Source organism: Chaetomium tenue, assembly GCF_020726465.1.
Source record: "Chaetomium tenue strain MPI-SDFR-AT-0079 chromosome Unknown F5144scaffold_5, whole genome shotgun sequence".
Lineage (NCBI taxonomy): Eukaryota > Fungi > Ascomycota > Sordariomycetes > Sordariales > Chaetomiaceae > Chaetomium > Chaetomium tenue.
This window is the reverse complement of record NW_027117333.1, coordinates 4030202-4044190: the sequence shown is the minus strand read 5'-3', so window position 1 is coordinate 4044190 and position 13989 is coordinate 4030202. Positions and strand designations below refer to the sequence as shown.

At 55.6% G+C, this 13989-nt stretch overlaps 5 protein-coding genes across 5 annotated transcripts; 2 read left to right on the top strand and 3 right to left on the bottom strand.

Moving 5' to 3' along the window:
* Positions 1 to 222: 222 nt before the first annotated feature.
* On the bottom strand, positions 223 to 3505 carry F5144DRAFT_537327 (uncharacterized protein). Its single transcript, XM_066787072.1, has 2 exons — positions 1020 to 3505; positions 223 to 964 (listed from the first exon to the last, which is right to left on the bottom strand). The coding sequence occupies exons 1-2, from the start codon at positions 3257 to 3259 to the stop codon at positions 625 to 627; spliced, it is 2580 nt and encodes an 859-aa protein (XP_066642067.1). The 5' UTR covers positions 3260 to 3505; the 3' UTR covers positions 223 to 624.
* A 1018-nt stretch (positions 3506 to 4523) lies between these two features.
* F5144DRAFT_594626 (tRNA synthetases class I-domain-containing protein) lies at positions 4524 to 7848 on the top strand (the record flags this gene model as incomplete). The annotated part of the gene is made up of 4 exons (XM_066790603.1): positions 4524 to 4587; positions 4650 to 5658; positions 5709 to 6176; positions 6231 to 7848. The coding sequence occupies 4 exons, from the start codon at positions 4524 to 4526 to the stop codon at positions 7846 to 7848; spliced, it is 3159 nt and encodes a 1052-aa protein (XP_066642066.1).
* An 888-nt stretch (positions 7849 to 8736) lies between these two features.
* Positions 8737 to 9153, top strand: F5144DRAFT_471770 (60S ribosomal protein eL37; the record flags this gene model as incomplete). The annotated part of the gene is made up of 3 exons (XM_066785013.1): positions 8737 to 8771; positions 8886 to 8956; positions 9035 to 9153. Coding segments are annotated over 3 exons (225 nt in total), but the record flags the coding sequence as incomplete, so codon positions are not given.
* Positions 9154 to 9562: 409 nt separating this feature from the next.
* On the bottom strand, positions 9563 to 10729 carry F5144DRAFT_631781 (uncharacterized protein; the record flags this gene model as incomplete). Its single annotated transcript, XM_066792468.1, has 2 exons — positions 9897 to 10729; positions 9563 to 9835 (listed from the first exon to the last, which is right to left on the bottom strand). The coding sequence occupies exons 1-2, from the start codon at positions 10581 to 10583 to the stop codon at positions 9563 to 9565; spliced, it is 960 nt and encodes a 319-aa protein (XP_066642064.1). The 5' UTR covers positions 10584 to 10729.
* Positions 10730 to 11010: 281 nt separating this feature from the next.
* On the bottom strand, positions 11011 to 13651 carry F5144DRAFT_320406 (major facilitator superfamily domain-containing protein). The gene is made up of 3 exons (XM_066784037.1): positions 13245 to 13651; positions 12472 to 13171; positions 11011 to 12417 (listed from the first exon to the last, which is right to left on the bottom strand). Exons 1-3 carry the CDS (start codon positions 13393 to 13395, stop codon positions 11052 to 11054), a joined length of 2217 nt encoding a protein of 738 aa, XP_066642063.1. The 5' UTR covers positions 13396 to 13651; the 3' UTR covers positions 11011 to 11051.
* Between the last annotated feature and the right edge of the window lie 338 nt (positions 13652 to 13989).

Genomic DNA, 13989 nt, shown 5'->3' with positions numbered 1-13989 from the left:
TCCCGCCGAGAAACTCCGTCACCGCTTATGATGAGGTTGTGCGGTAGTCGCGATGAGCGTGTCAAAGTTGCCTGGCTGGGAAAGTGGGGTGGGTCGTCGACCTCTCTGAATTATCGGTCATGCCGTGGCTGTGAGGAATTGTTTACATCACATTCCTGTCGGTATTGTTTACTAAAAAGTATACGTTATACTGACAGCACAAAAGGGACGGAAAAGGTGAATATGACCTAAGTATATTTCTAGCTTCTGGAGCATTTGATGTGACTTCATATACGATGGGGTTCGCCATAACCAAATTCCCCATCCCTTCATTACCTTCCCGGTTTGACGCATCCTGTTCCAATACAGGTCGATCGGGCCTAACACCGCGCCAACCTAAGAAAATTAAAACAAAAGAAAAGAGAGAAAGAAAACCGATAGGAGAGAGGTATCACAATATGCATGAATAAAAAGCGAGTGTTAGTCCCAGTGTCCCTAGCCCTCCGTCCCGTTGCCTGGGAATTATGCCCAAAGCGCCAATCTTCCGTCGTTCCCCTTGAAATGCAAAACAAAAAGCCACCCTGATGCTAATAATCGGCAACTGCTCTGAAATGGACCTGGCCAAGCTCAGGATTGGGCCGCCGGTCATCGACCGCGATCTTCTCCTGAATTTCCCCGTCTTGTCGAAAAGGACGAGTTTCCTCCAAAACGGCTTGCCAGGGTGCTGTACCAGACATCGTGGAGGGGCCCACGCCAGTCGTCTCTGGCCGATTGGCTAAAAGAAGGGCCTCGCTCAAGGTCCTCAAGTTGGTTTGGAGAAGGGATCCTCTCCTGGAACAGGCGGGAGGACTCCTCGGGGCTCTCGTAACCGTCCTCATGGAACGGCTCATACTGCGGCCCCGATGAAGTACCCCGAGCAAGCGACCGCACAACGTCGTTCTTGCAAATTGGGCATGTGCGTCGTCTGGTGGTGAGCCACGGAGTTCTGCGTTGCGTCAGCATGGTCCTTGATTTCACGTTGTGGAACGGCGGCGACTTACATGCACTCAGCGTGAAATTCGTGTCCGCAAGGGAGACTCATCACCTTGCTCACGCCGTCGACATATTCCTCCAAACAGACAACGCACTCCACCTGTTTGCCCATGTGCTTTTTCCACTCGCTAGATATTCCATGTGGATTCTTCTCGCGAGAAGGCCGCCGCGCGGACTGAGTAGAGCTACCCGCGGTAAGTAGGTCTCCCTGATCAAGGTCACCCGGGGAAGCGCGAGATCGTGGTCGTGATCTCGAAGAGCCTTGTAGCAACGGCGTTGTGGGCGAAGAGCTTGTAGGCGAAGGTGTCCTTGGTGAGGGTGCCCTCGGTGATGGGGTAGGCGAAGGGGCGACTGTGTGGTACGTTCGGACTGGGAGTCGATCTACCACAGACTTAGGGGCTCTCCACCTCCGCATCCGTATCTTTATCCGTAATATGAGTAAAGCATATACGACCGTTAGTGTGATCAAAGGGCTGACAACTAGAACTAGGAGAGTGTCGAAAAAAGGGTTGGTGCCGCCCGAGGGCGCAATGGTGACCCAGAGACCTTCGCGAGCACCGTGACCAGCAGGGGATGGAGGATCAGGACGTGGTATCATGACCGAGGGATACCGGGTCTCGTCCGGTGTGTCGACTGTTGTGTCCTCTGCGCTGTCGTCACTACCAAAAATCTTTGACAGAAGTCCACCTCGTGGGCTGGAAGAGGACTGTGATTTCCCGGACCCTGGAGTAGCCGAGTTTCCCACAGTTCCGGGCACGTACTCCCCGCTGCTGGGGGTGATGCTCCCGCCTCTGGGCCCATTGACTTCCGCGGGTAGGTTGTGGCCAGTCTTGCCAACTTGACCAGCGGAAGTCTCAGAACTGCTCGACCGGCCATTGCCATCCGCCAAACCCTGGGAGCTGGGCGCCTCATTGCTCTCCGCGGTAGATCCCGCGAGGTCAGGGTCACGCCAATCCTGAACTCCGATTTGGAAACCGTCCCCAGGCGACGTGGAAGAGCCTTTGGCACCTGCCTTCGATACCTTGTCAACGCTGGTCTTGATAAGTTCGTCAGACTCATCATCCCAATCGCCAACAGGAACCCAGTCCAGGCGGCCGCTTGTTGGCGGCCGATTGGTGTCAACAGAGGTACCCTCGCCACCCCCCCAGCAGAATAGCCGGGAAAACCAGCCTCTCTTGGTCACAATCGACTTCTCGGGTTTCGGTATGGCGTTTCCTCTTGCAGATGCTGTCGTGGCCGTAATCTTGGAAACATGCCTCGTCGATAGCGGCGATTTTTTCGAGTCGTTATTTGACTCGGCCTTGGTTGAGTGCTGTCCTTTTCGCAAAGTATCCATCTTCTTGCTCAGGACGCCATTGTCAAAACTCCCAGATTGCATGAGCGATGAGAGCAAATGAGCACTTGTCCGTGAGGTAAAAACCGAGGGAATTGTAACGTTATCAACATCGCCCCGGGCGAACATCTGGATCAAAGGGCCCCCCTTTTGGTTATCGCCCACAATGAGAGCGATGGCGCCCCGGCGCTGAGCCCATTTGACCTTTTCGAGAAAGCCGCAGCCACCTCGGCTCAGGAGAGCAACCTTGCCCGTGATCTCCGCAGTTTCTTGCATAGACTGAATGTCGGCGTGATTCGAACCCGTGATCGGTTCCTTGCTATAAGGGTTTCTTGTCTGCTGAAAATGTTGGTGGAGGTAGTCGTCTGTCCCATCATTTGTGTGTTTGGTTTCGGAATGGGGTCGCTTCTTTTGTACCGCGTCCCCCACGGCCGGATCCTTTGCCAGGCCGTTCATCTTCAGGTTCTTCACGGCGTGAGCAAGGGGGTGAGGCTTAGTACTGGCCGAGCCCTGCATGGCGTTTTTGATGGCCAGTTTCGTCCTCCCATCTTCCCATCCCGGGATATCGCTGCAGCCGAGCTCGCCCTCCCCTTCGCCTTCCTGTAATGTCTCGTCGGAAAAGCCGCTCCCTATCCACAGCTGTCCTTTTAGCCCGTCGATACCCAAGGAAGGCCCGAAAGCGGCGGGGCGGGCGGGAAAATAGGTGCTGTTATCATCGGTGAGAGTGATCGTAGCCGATGGTGGGAAAAGAGAAAAGGGCGCGGTGAACGAGAAGAAGGCTCGGAACGACGACTTCTGGGGTGGCGACGACGTTGCTACGGGGCTAGAGCGCCGGGCTGAACTGATAGACCGACAGACAAGGAAGATGGACGCGGCGAAGAAGAGGACGAGGATGGCGATCCGCGGAGGTCGCATCGTAGGGTTGGTCACGCGTTCGATAATTCGAACGAATACTGAGTTTAACGGAGGATATCGGTTCTAATTAAACGGCTTTGGTGGCACTGCTCGCAGAGTCAGGCCGAGTCGCGTCTGATCATTCGTGTAAACAGTCTAAAACCGTGTTAGGTTGTAGGAAGATTGGAATGATTGGAAAGCGCAAGGTTAGGGAGGGAAATAGATGACGAGACATGGCATGCCGCAAGTGCTTGTGATAGCGACGACTGGTGGGGCGGCGTGCCCAGAACCACCTGCCTGGGTTCCGCAGTGCCTTACCAGGGGCGCCACAGCGCCCAACTGAAACAGACTTTGTACAGATACCTGTCTTTCCGTGATAATGCATGTCAATGCGCCACCAAAACAGGGTTTTGGTTGTATCGGTACGTGCCCATTGTCACGAGGATCGGCATGAGTTCCCCGCATTCCCTCGCCTGTCACAGTATAACCGTACAGTATTTGATGGAAACGCATACAGTCTGGGAGGAACTCAAAAGACTCGGGCGCTCAGGAACCGGCACAGCACAACATGAGAGCTCCGCTGCACGATGACGGGTACGAAAGGGGAATGTTGAGGACCAGGTACTAAACATGTTGCATTAAAAGGCGTTATTTTGTCTTACCTAGCTTGAAGGTACGTGCACCGCAAAGCTGCCTCCTCTTAATAAGTAGGTTCGCAATTTCGAGCTTCTCTCGCCAACCCCAACCTGAGCTCGCACGGCTGGATGAGATGATGGAGGTAGGTACCTAGTTATTTAATTTAGGTACCTTGGACATCAGAGCGGCGGTCCGGGGTATTTTTGAAACTCGAACACGGTAAAGAGTGCTTACAGTATTTATCCAACGGTTGGATGAATTGCGGGTGGGCGAGGACGAGTTTCAAACCTTGTTCCCGGATAGGAGCATGGCCCAGTCGCTCCAGGTTCAGGGCTCAGGTCGTTGCCAGAGAGGTGGAGTCTAGCTGTGGAATGGAAGGTTTTGAGGTTTTGTTGGTGCAGCTGGAGCTGCTTCGTTTTGACTCGTGCACTGACCCCTCCTTGCCCGGCAAAAATTCCTGCAAGCCGGAAGGGCCCCTCTTTAAGAGTCACCTCCCTGCCCCTCTTTGGGCTATTGACCCCTCCAAAAGCCCTGGATGTTGAGTTCGTTGCGGCGACTGGCTAGCCTGAGACGGGAATCGCGACTCAAACTCCCCTCGGCCCTCATCCTGCCATCGTCTCGACACTATTCCCTGCAACGACCAGCAAGCATGGCTCCCGACGCCCCCGCTGCCGACGCTCCGGCGGTCGATCCGGCCACGGCCAAGAAGAGTGGTGAGCTCCGCACCCGTCTCCGATCAACGCATCGCCGGCGCTAAATTTACCAACTCGCCTAGAACAGAAGGAGAAGGCCAAAGCTGATAAAGCGGCCAAGTTCGCCGCAAAGCAGGCCAAGCTGAAGCAGCAGCAACCTCAACAAAAAGCTGCGGCTGCCCAAGCGGCCCCGAAGCCTCCCAAGGCTCAAGCACCGTCCCTCCCCCCCTACCAAGACGAAACCCCGGCCGGCGAGAAGAAGATCATTCAATCTTTCGACCACCCCCATTTTCAAGCATACAACCCCAAGGCAGTCGAGTCTTCTTGGTATCAATGGTGGGAGAAAAGCGGTTTCTTCCAGCCGCGACCCGCTCGGTCGCCCGAGATCGGGAAGTTCGTCATCCCTCTCCCACCTCCCAACGTGACCGGCGCACTCCACTGCGGCCATGCCTTGGCCAATTCGCTCCAGGACACTCTTATTCGGTGGCATCGGATGAAGGGCTTCTCCACGCTCTGGGTTCCTGGCTGTGACCATGCCGGCATATCTACACAGTCGGTTGTTGAGAAGATGCTCTGGAAGAAGGAGAAAAAGACGCGCCTGGAACTTGGCCGCGAGAACTTCACGAAGCTTGTTTGGGAGTGGAAGGGGGAATACCATGAGCGCATCAACAATGCCCAAAGGCTCATGGGTGGATCGATGGACTGGACACGCGAGGCTTTCACCATGAACGAGAATCTGAGTGCCGCCACCATGGAGACGTTTTGCCGGCTCCATGACGAGGGGTACATCTACAGATCAAGCCGCTTAGTGAATTGGTGTACACACTTGCAGACAGCCCTCAGCTCGTTGGAAGTGGAGAACAAGGACATCACTGGCCGCACTATGCTCGATGTCCCAGGCTACGACCGGAAGGTTGAGTTCGGTGTTCTCACCTTCTTCAAATATCCAATTGACGGCACGGACCTGACGATTGAGGTCGCGACGACCCGTCCCGAGACCATGCTTGGCGATAGTGGTATTGCCGTTAGCCCGGGCGATACTCGCTACACGCATCTCGTTGGCAAGTTTGCGCGCCACCCCTTCACAGACCGGTTAGTTGGATCCCTGTCGACACCAAGACTTGATTGCTCACAAGTTGCAGCCTCCTTCCTATCGTTGAGGATAGTTACGTGGACCCGGAATTTGGTACCGGAGCGGTCAAGTTGACCCCTGCTCACGACTTCAACGACTACAAGCTGGGTGAACGCCACAACCTCGAGTTCATCAACATCCTGAATGAGGACGGCACTCTCAACGAGAATGCTGGCCCCATGTTCCAGGGCCAGAAGAGGTTCAATGCTCGGTACACTGTCGTCGACGAACTGACTAAGCGCGGGCTTTTTGTCAAGAAAGAGCCCAACGCCATGACCATCCCCCTGTGCGAGAAGACGAAGGACGTTATCGAACCATACATGACGCCTCAATGGTGGGTTCGGATGAACGAGATGGCAGATGCCGCCCTGAAGGTTGTCGAGGAAGGAAAGGTCAAGATCAGCCCTGAAAGTGCAAGGAAATCCTACGACAGGTGGCTGGCCAATGTGAATGATTGGTGCATCTCCCGCCAGCTATGGTAAGTGCTACAGCTTTTTCCTTGACAGAACGATTCGCTGACGGTATATACTAGGTGGGGCCACCGCATCCCAGCTTACCGTGTCATCCTGGAAGAGGAGGAGGGCGAGCGCGAGACCGACAAGTCCCCATGGGTTGTCGGCAGGACGCCCGAGGAAGCTCAGGCGAAGGCCGCGGCCAAGTACGCGGGGAAGAAATACCGCCTGGAGCAGGACCCCGACTGCCTCGACACTTGGTTCAGCTCCGGTTTGTGGCCTATGTCTATCCTCGGCTGGCCCAACACCGAGAGCAGTGACTTCAAGAATTTCTTCCCGACCAGCATGCTGGAAACGGGTTGGGACATCCTGTTCTTCTGGGTCATTCGGATGATTATGCTCAGCCTTAAGCTGACGGGCGAGGTGCCTTTCACCGAGGTCTACTGCCACAGTCTCATCCGCGACTCTGAAGGCAGAAAGATGAGCAAGTCACTAGGCAACGTTATCGATCCCCTCGACATCATCAATGGTATTGAGCTTGAGGCGCTCCACGCTAAGCTTCTCACGGGCAACCTGAAGGAGGATGAGGTTGAGCGCGCCACTAAGTACCAAAAGACCGCATTTCCCGGTGGCATTCCCGAGTGCGGCGCGGATGCCCTCAGGTTTACTCTGCTGTCTTACACCACTGGTGGTGGCGACATCAGCTTCGATATCAAGGTGATGCACGCCTACCGCCGGTTCTGCAACAAGGTTTGGCAGGCCAGCAAGTATGTGCTGGGCAAATTGCCCCAGGATTTCGTCCCGACTTCGAAGCTTGACACTGCAGCTCTCTCCGTCCCAGAGCGCTGGATACTTCATCGGATGAATTCTGCCGTCAAGGGTATCAACGAAGCACTTGAGGCACGGCAATTTTCCACTGCCACGAAGCTTGGTTACCAATTCTTCTATGATGAGCTGTGTGATGTTTTCATCGAGAACAGCAAGGGTATTTTGAGCGATGGCACCCCGGAGCAGCAGCAGAGTGTCCAGCAGACCCTGTACCGGACGTTGGATGTCGCCTTGCGCCTCCTGCACCCATTCCTGCCTTACATCACCGAAGAGTTGTGGCAACGTCTTCCCCGCAGCAAGGACGATACAGTGGCCTCGGTCATGCTGGCACCGTATCCCGAGCCCGAGAGCACGTTGGAGTTTGAGTCGGATGCGGAAGACTACGAACTCGGCCTTCAGTGCGCCGGTGGACTCCGCTCCTTGGCCGCTGACTACAACATCCGCTCAGATGGGTGTGGGTTTATCAAGACGTCCACGGCTGCGAGTTTTGAGAAGGTTAGCGCGCAGCTCCAGGCCATCAAGACGCTTTCCGGCAAGGGCGTCGCGGATGTTAGCGTTCTTGGCCCCGATGCCGACGAGGCATTGTCGCCGAAGGGCTGTGCGGTCTATGTTGTCTCCGCCAACGTCGCGGTTCTCTTGCAAGTCAGCACACAAATCAAGGACATTGACGCGGAAATCAAGAAGATCAACACCAAGCTGCAAAAGACCAACATCGCCATTACAAAACAAAATGAGCTGATGGGGCGTGAAGGGTTTGAGAAAGTCAGCGACGTCGTCCTCACGGCCGAGAAAAAGAAGCTGGCCGATGCCCAGGCGGCGAAGGAGAATTACGAGAGGACACTGGCGGAGTTCGGTAAGCTGAAGCTCTGAGGCGGAAAAGAACCATAGATTCATGGGTACTCTACAATGTTCAAGATTGCCCATGCAGCCCCGACTCTCGTCAGTTTATGGAAAGCAGCTGTTCGCCGTTGTCATCTCAAACTTCCGGCCGTCACTTGTTATTGCTGTGCTACTTCCGTGAACGAACGTTAAGAAAAATCGAGCCTTCAGGGCCTTACAGGACGGTATTCCAGAACTCCTATAAGTGCGAAATTTATGTGTGCTGTTGTTTGTGCAATCTCGAACGCGATCGGAGCTGGGGTTCGGTTTGCATTCCCCGGCGCTGTGGGTCCGAAGCCGCCTCTTCGGGGCCGACAACTCGGACATGTGGGGCGCTTTCTCGGTGGTGGGGTAATACAGCCACTCATCGAAGCGCAAACTGTGGCTAATTTTTTCCGCAGCCCTAACCAAGGAAATCGCTTGGCCACACATTCCCAAAATTTCGCAATCCCTGACCCGCGAGAACCTGCACATCACAACGATCCGCCTGTCGACGACGACGCAGGTAAGTTTAGAAGCCCCGTACGGCTTCATCAGTCTTTTTGATACTAATTCTATTGACTTGTAGAGAAACCGCCAAAATGAGTACGTTAACACCCCCCCTTTGCGATCACCACTTTGCCTCCGTTGTCGAGTACCCCTACCACGCCGACTCCCCGATTGTCCGACGACACCTTTCGCATTCTTTCGTACCTACAACAATTACACCTCATTCCGATTTACTTGAACACCTCTCCATCAATATATGCTTTTTGGTGTTGGGACAGCTGCGCTGACACGGAACTACAGCCAAGGGTACCTCCAGCTTTGGCAAGCGGTATGCTTACACCCATCTCAAAGTTTTGCTGGTTGACGAGGGATGCTGACCGCGCTTCTAGCCACAACAAGACCCACGGTCTCTGCAGACGCTGCGGGTAAGTCGAATACGAACCCTTGATCCGATACGTGGAACGAGACGAGCCAGCCGGTTGGCAACGAGTTTGAAACTGCAATACGATTATTCTGGCAGGGACTAACCCCTTCACCAGCCGTCGGTCTCTCCACAACCAGAAGAAGGTCTGCGCCGGGTGCGGCTACCCCGCTGCTAAGACCCGCAAGTGTATGTTTTCAACAATCCGTTTTCTGACTCCTCTGAGTCTCAACCAGAGAGTCGACCGCTGACACGGGGACATGACAGACAACTGGTCCGAGAAGGCGAAGCGCAGAAAGGTCACCGGTACCGGCCGCATGCGGTACCTCAGCACAGTCTCGAGGAAGTTCAAGAACGGCTTCCAGACCGGCGTGCCCAAGGGCGCCCAGGGTCCCACGGTTTCGGCTTCTTCATAATCGGTTATCATGACAGGCGGGGGCATGGACAATGGGACGGGTCAATTCCGGCGAGCGATGTAACATGGATCGAACAATTTTCGGACGGGCCTACTCGCTTTTCGCTGGAATACCACAAATGGCATGATTTCGCGCGCGCGGGGCTCGATTCAGTGGTCAATGCATCGAGCACAGGTCATGAAAACGGCGTAACGTTTGGGATCAATCACACTGCTTCTTTTTTGGCCAAGTTTCTTGTGCAGGGGCGGGCAAAAGAAGAGGATCTCTGGAGGCGCAAGCACAACCGGCAAACCAGCCGGTTCAGACCAGTTCCAGTCTTCGGCAAAGCTAGCAGCGAGGAAAACAGAGGTGACTCAGAGTATGAGGGGTATCGTCTCTACTACTGGCCTCGTTCGAAGACTCTAACCCCACCGTCGCCTCCCACATGATACAAATACTCATGGTCCTTTACCCGGGCTTCCCGATGCGTGATTCTGATGACACCACTCACGTCCTTGGCTGTGCCCGTGTCAAGTAGCCTCAGGCTGGTAACCATGTCCGCCTCGTGCGCCAGGCTCAGCGCAAACCAGGCGTGCTGCTTCTCTAGTGTCGTCTCCTGCTCCTTGATGAGCGGGTCGTCAGCCGCCAGCGTGATAATGACAGCGTGTGTTTTCTAAAGTCACGTCAGCGCCCGCTCACATCAAAAACTGTTGCACCGTAAAGAAAAGGCTCACCTCTCTCAACTCCATCAACATCTCCTTCGTCGCGATAGCCGTTCCCGGGGCATCCCCACCACCCTGTAGACTTTGGCCCAGCCCTAAGCTCGGATCCAACGCCGCCAACACAAAATCCAACCCGTCTATCACCAGCACCACCCTCCTTTCCGCAGCCGCAGAAGAAGTAGTCGAGGAAGAACGCCTTAACCTCTCCACCCCCTCCAACACCACCCGCCCAATCTCCCCCGGCGCCGCATTCCCTAACACCCCCTCCCACCCCTGCCGCACCTTCCGCTGCTGCTGCTGTCCACCTAGTCCACCCACCCCCGGCACAGAAAACAGCCCCCCTCCTCCTCCTCCCCCGCTTAACCCATCCACAAACCCAAACCTCCCCCTCCGGCCCGCCGCATCCAGATCGATCCCCAGACGGGAGAGGTTCTCCCGCCAGAAGGGCAAGTCGCGCAGGAAGCTTACCAGGAGGACGGCTACCTCCCCTTCGTCGCCTGCCGCCTGGTGTGAGTTTTGGTGTGCCTGGTGTTGTTGTTGTTGGTTATGTGGTGAGGGTGCTGGTTTGAGGAGGGCGTGCAGGTGGCGGAGGACGAGCCAGTTGGTGCTGGCGCCGAGGACGCTTGTGAGTGTGATGAGGGAGGATTCGGGCGGGAGGGAGAGGTGAGGTTCGAGGAGGTGGGGGATGCGGGATGTCATTTTTTTCGGGTTCTCTGTGAGATGGCGTGGTGTTTTGGTGAGTTTTATTTACTTGGGGGCTGCTGCTCCAAAGTGACTGTAAGTACTCATGGTGGTGGGGTAGCTTGGGAGGTAAAAAAAGTATGGAGGGGTGGGTTGTCAGGGAATGTACAGTGTGAAAAGGGGCTTGTGGGGGACTGTGTTTGAGCCCCTGAGCGTCGCGTTGAAAGTTGCTTGGTTCAAATGACAGCCGCAAAGTCCTGAAATATATCATGTATTCCGTTCCATGTAATGATGCGCTATCCATATGTATCATGCCATGCGTCGTGAATCGTGTAATCGATCATCCAACCCTGAAAGCAAGTCTACCCAAAATGCCAACGAATGTGCTACCGATGCAATGCTAATTATGCAAAGAGTGATAATGAAAATAAACGCCGTAAAATATCAGGGGTATCAGTCCAAAACCAGACTTGCCCAAAAGTATACTTAGAAACGCTCCATGAAGTTCTTGCGCACCGTCCACATGCGCAGCCGCTTGCCGTAGATGTACATGGGGATGGTAAAAAGCAGCAAGATCAGCTGGATGATGCCGATCCAGATGTACACGGCCTTGGGCCCGTCATCCGACAGCCATCCGGTCACGAACAAGCTGAAAACCAGTCCGTGCAGCACGTTCTTGCTGAAGTTGAGTGTGACCAGGGCTTCGCCTGCGTACTGTCGGTAGCTGTCGACGCAGAACGTGATGCTCGTCGTTGAGCCCATGGTGCAGCCAAACGAGATGATACCGAAGAAGGCCGTAGGCACCATCCAGTGGTTGTGGATCTGGGCGGACCAACCAAAACCCATGAGGCCAATGACAGTGGTGATGGCGATGGGGATGGCCATGACCAACCTGTACTCGGGCTCGTACAGGCCGCCGTTCCGTCGCGCCATTGCCTTGACAATAACATCTGAAACCCTGCCCGCCACCGCGGAGCCGAGGATGCCGCCGACGAAGGGGCTAATGTAGACGAGACCCGTCTGAAGCGCGTTGAACTCGTAAACCCCTTCGCGGTAGATGACCGCCACGGATTCCGAGATGACAATGAGCCAGCCGACGGAGCAGGCATAGACTACCGAAGACCAGAGAACAGCAGGGTAGCTGAAAAGAATCAGCGGCCTGAGGGCAACCTTGTGCCACTTGTCCTTGTTCAAACGGCCGTTGTATGGCTTGAGCGATTGAGTGAATGAACGGGCCGGCTGGTCGCGCAGGGCGGCCGTGTAAGCCAAGTGGCCGGTTGTTTGGTAGCTGTGGATGGATTGTGATTCCGTGTCGGTGTCGGGGTGTAGGCTGCGAGCAGCGTTGGGGTGGAGTGAGGGTGTCTCGGGCGTCTTGGGCGTCTTAGGTGTCTCGGGCACCTGCAGCTTGGTTGGAGAAGGCGGTTGAATGGTAACAGTTGCTGGGAAATACTCCTCCATGGGTGCGGGGTCCTCACTAGCCGGCTTCTTGTCACCAGTCACCGGTGCGTTGTCGGCAGCTTTCTCTGCTGCGGACCCGCTGGCGGATGATTCGCTTGACGTGTCGGCAAACTTCACCTTCTCCTCCGGAGCAAATGCGACGTGCTGGCCTTTCGCGCGCGTGCCCGGTGTAAGCGGCGTGGTCGGGCCATGCTCGGGGCGTTCGAATGATGGCCGCGCGGTTGGGATTGGCGTGGCATGCAAGACATCCGGCCTGGACGAGAAGCGTCGGAAGATAGTCGGCCTCGACTTTGACTTCTTGAGCTTCCGAGGTTGGGGGGCGCGGTCCCAGAATGTCTCAGGGACGAAGAAGAACAGGAGGAAGCCACAGAAGGCGACCACGATAGCGACAATCCTAGGACACAGTTAAAATCTGGTTGACCGGTTGAGTTGGCTGGGGGAGGCATACCAAAATACCCAACGCCATCCCATGCTCTGGATGATGCCAGCGCTGACCAGGGGGACAAGGTTCTTGCCGCCAAGCAGAAGGAGCGTATAGATTCCGATCCGAAAAGCACGCTCGTGAAGGAAGAAGATTTCGGCAATAGTCGCCGATGGCAGGCATTCGACCGGGCTGACTGCAATGCCCTGGAAGATACGGGCTAGAACAAGCGAGGTGAAGTTGGGCGAGAGAGCGCACCAAATCGAGGTGGCCATGTACAGAGCAGCGCCGAAAAGGTAGACCGGCCGCTTCCCCCACAAAATGGCGGTAGGGGAGAAGACGACGGATCCAAGACCCATGCCCAACATGTAAAGGCCGGTGGTGAGCGAGACGTCGTGTACATTAACACCGTACTCCTCGGCCACGTCTGTAAAGCCGGCTGCAAGCAAAGGGGTGGTGCCGCCGCCCACCATGCAGAAGAGCCCCAACGATAGCAGGGCGATGTCTCGCCGCCACGCCGGCCAGTTGAGCGGGTCGTTGACCGAGTCCTCGGGCTGAGGGTCCAGGATGATCTTGCCATCCGGGGTCTTCTTCTTCGGAGCTTCTTGCGGTTCATCCGGCAGCTGGTTGATGACGCCAGCAGGGATGGACGAGTGAGACGTCCTTGCCGGAGCATTACGTAACCCAAGCGGTTCATTATGGTCAGATGCTAGCAGCAGCACGGAGCCTGTTCGAAGCGGTTAGCCTCCTCGATTGTCAAGACATGGGATGATTTTCCAGGGCCAGTGTCAACGGCGTACCTGGGACTTCGATCGTCTCCTTGTCCTCCAAGATTCCCAAGGTCCATTTGGAAGGGGTTTTCTCGCGAGAGTCCTGCTCTCCACCAGACTTCCGGGAGAAAAGAGAACCCCATGGCCGCCGCGGCGGAGACGCTTGTGCTTCCTGCCCCATATCTCTTCGGGGGTTGTGGTTGTGTTGTTATAATACAGCCCAAGATTTTGGATGTAGACAAAGGATAGAAGAGGAAGGTATGAGCAAAACTCAATGACCAAGATGTTGAAGGGGACGTAAATATAAAGCAATGCCCAGGCGGTGTGAGGCTGAGTATTCCGGATGGAGTTGGTTCGAAGTGCGGGATGACACCGGGACGACTGTGTTGCAAACCGAATCCGGGAGGCGTGGATGGTCTGTCAAACCGCAACTGAGACCAGCGAGGTCCAGAACTCCTACCGCCTCAGGCCTTGATGCCTGCTTGGTTGTGGGCTGGGAGAGATGGGGGACGGGAAGCGATGGGACGATGGGATGAAGAGGAGAGGAGGAGGGGGAGGCGAGGCAAGAGGCAAGAAGTCGAGATATAGCGACACCAAGACCATAAGCGTGTGGTAGGTCTTCTTAGCCCCCCAACTGGCAACAACCAAGCGTGGGGTCAGCTCGCGCCAGGGTTCGTCTCCAATTCCCCATCCTCTACGGCATGGGTGGTTTCGCCAAGAAGTAGCCAAGAAACGCCCTGAGGAAAGCGAGCACCTGGGGTTCGGTCATGGGGCG

Bases quoted from the DNA above. Each gene is read 5' to 3' on its own strand.
- F5144DRAFT_320406 (XM_066784037.1), bottom strand. From the start codon at position 13,395: ATGGGGCAGGAAGCACAAGCGTCTCCGCCGCGGCGGCCATGGGGTTCT. The intron at 13,172-13,244 runs GTACGCCGTTGA...CGCTTCGAACAG, and splicing joins GGAGACGATCGAAGTCCCAG to GCTCCGTGCTGCTGCTAGCA. The intron at 12,418-12,471 runs GTATGCCTCCCC...ACTGTGTCCTAG, and splicing joins GGATGGCGTTGGGTATTTTG to GATTGTCGCTATCGTGGTCG.
- F5144DRAFT_537327 (XM_066787072.1), bottom strand. From the start codon at position 3,259: ATGCGACCTCCGCGGATCGCCATCCTCGTCCTCTTCTTCGCCGCGTCC. The intron at 965-1,019 runs GTAAGTCGCCGC...GACGCAACGCAG, and splicing joins GAATTTCACGCTGAGTGCAT to AACTCCGTGGCTCACCACCA.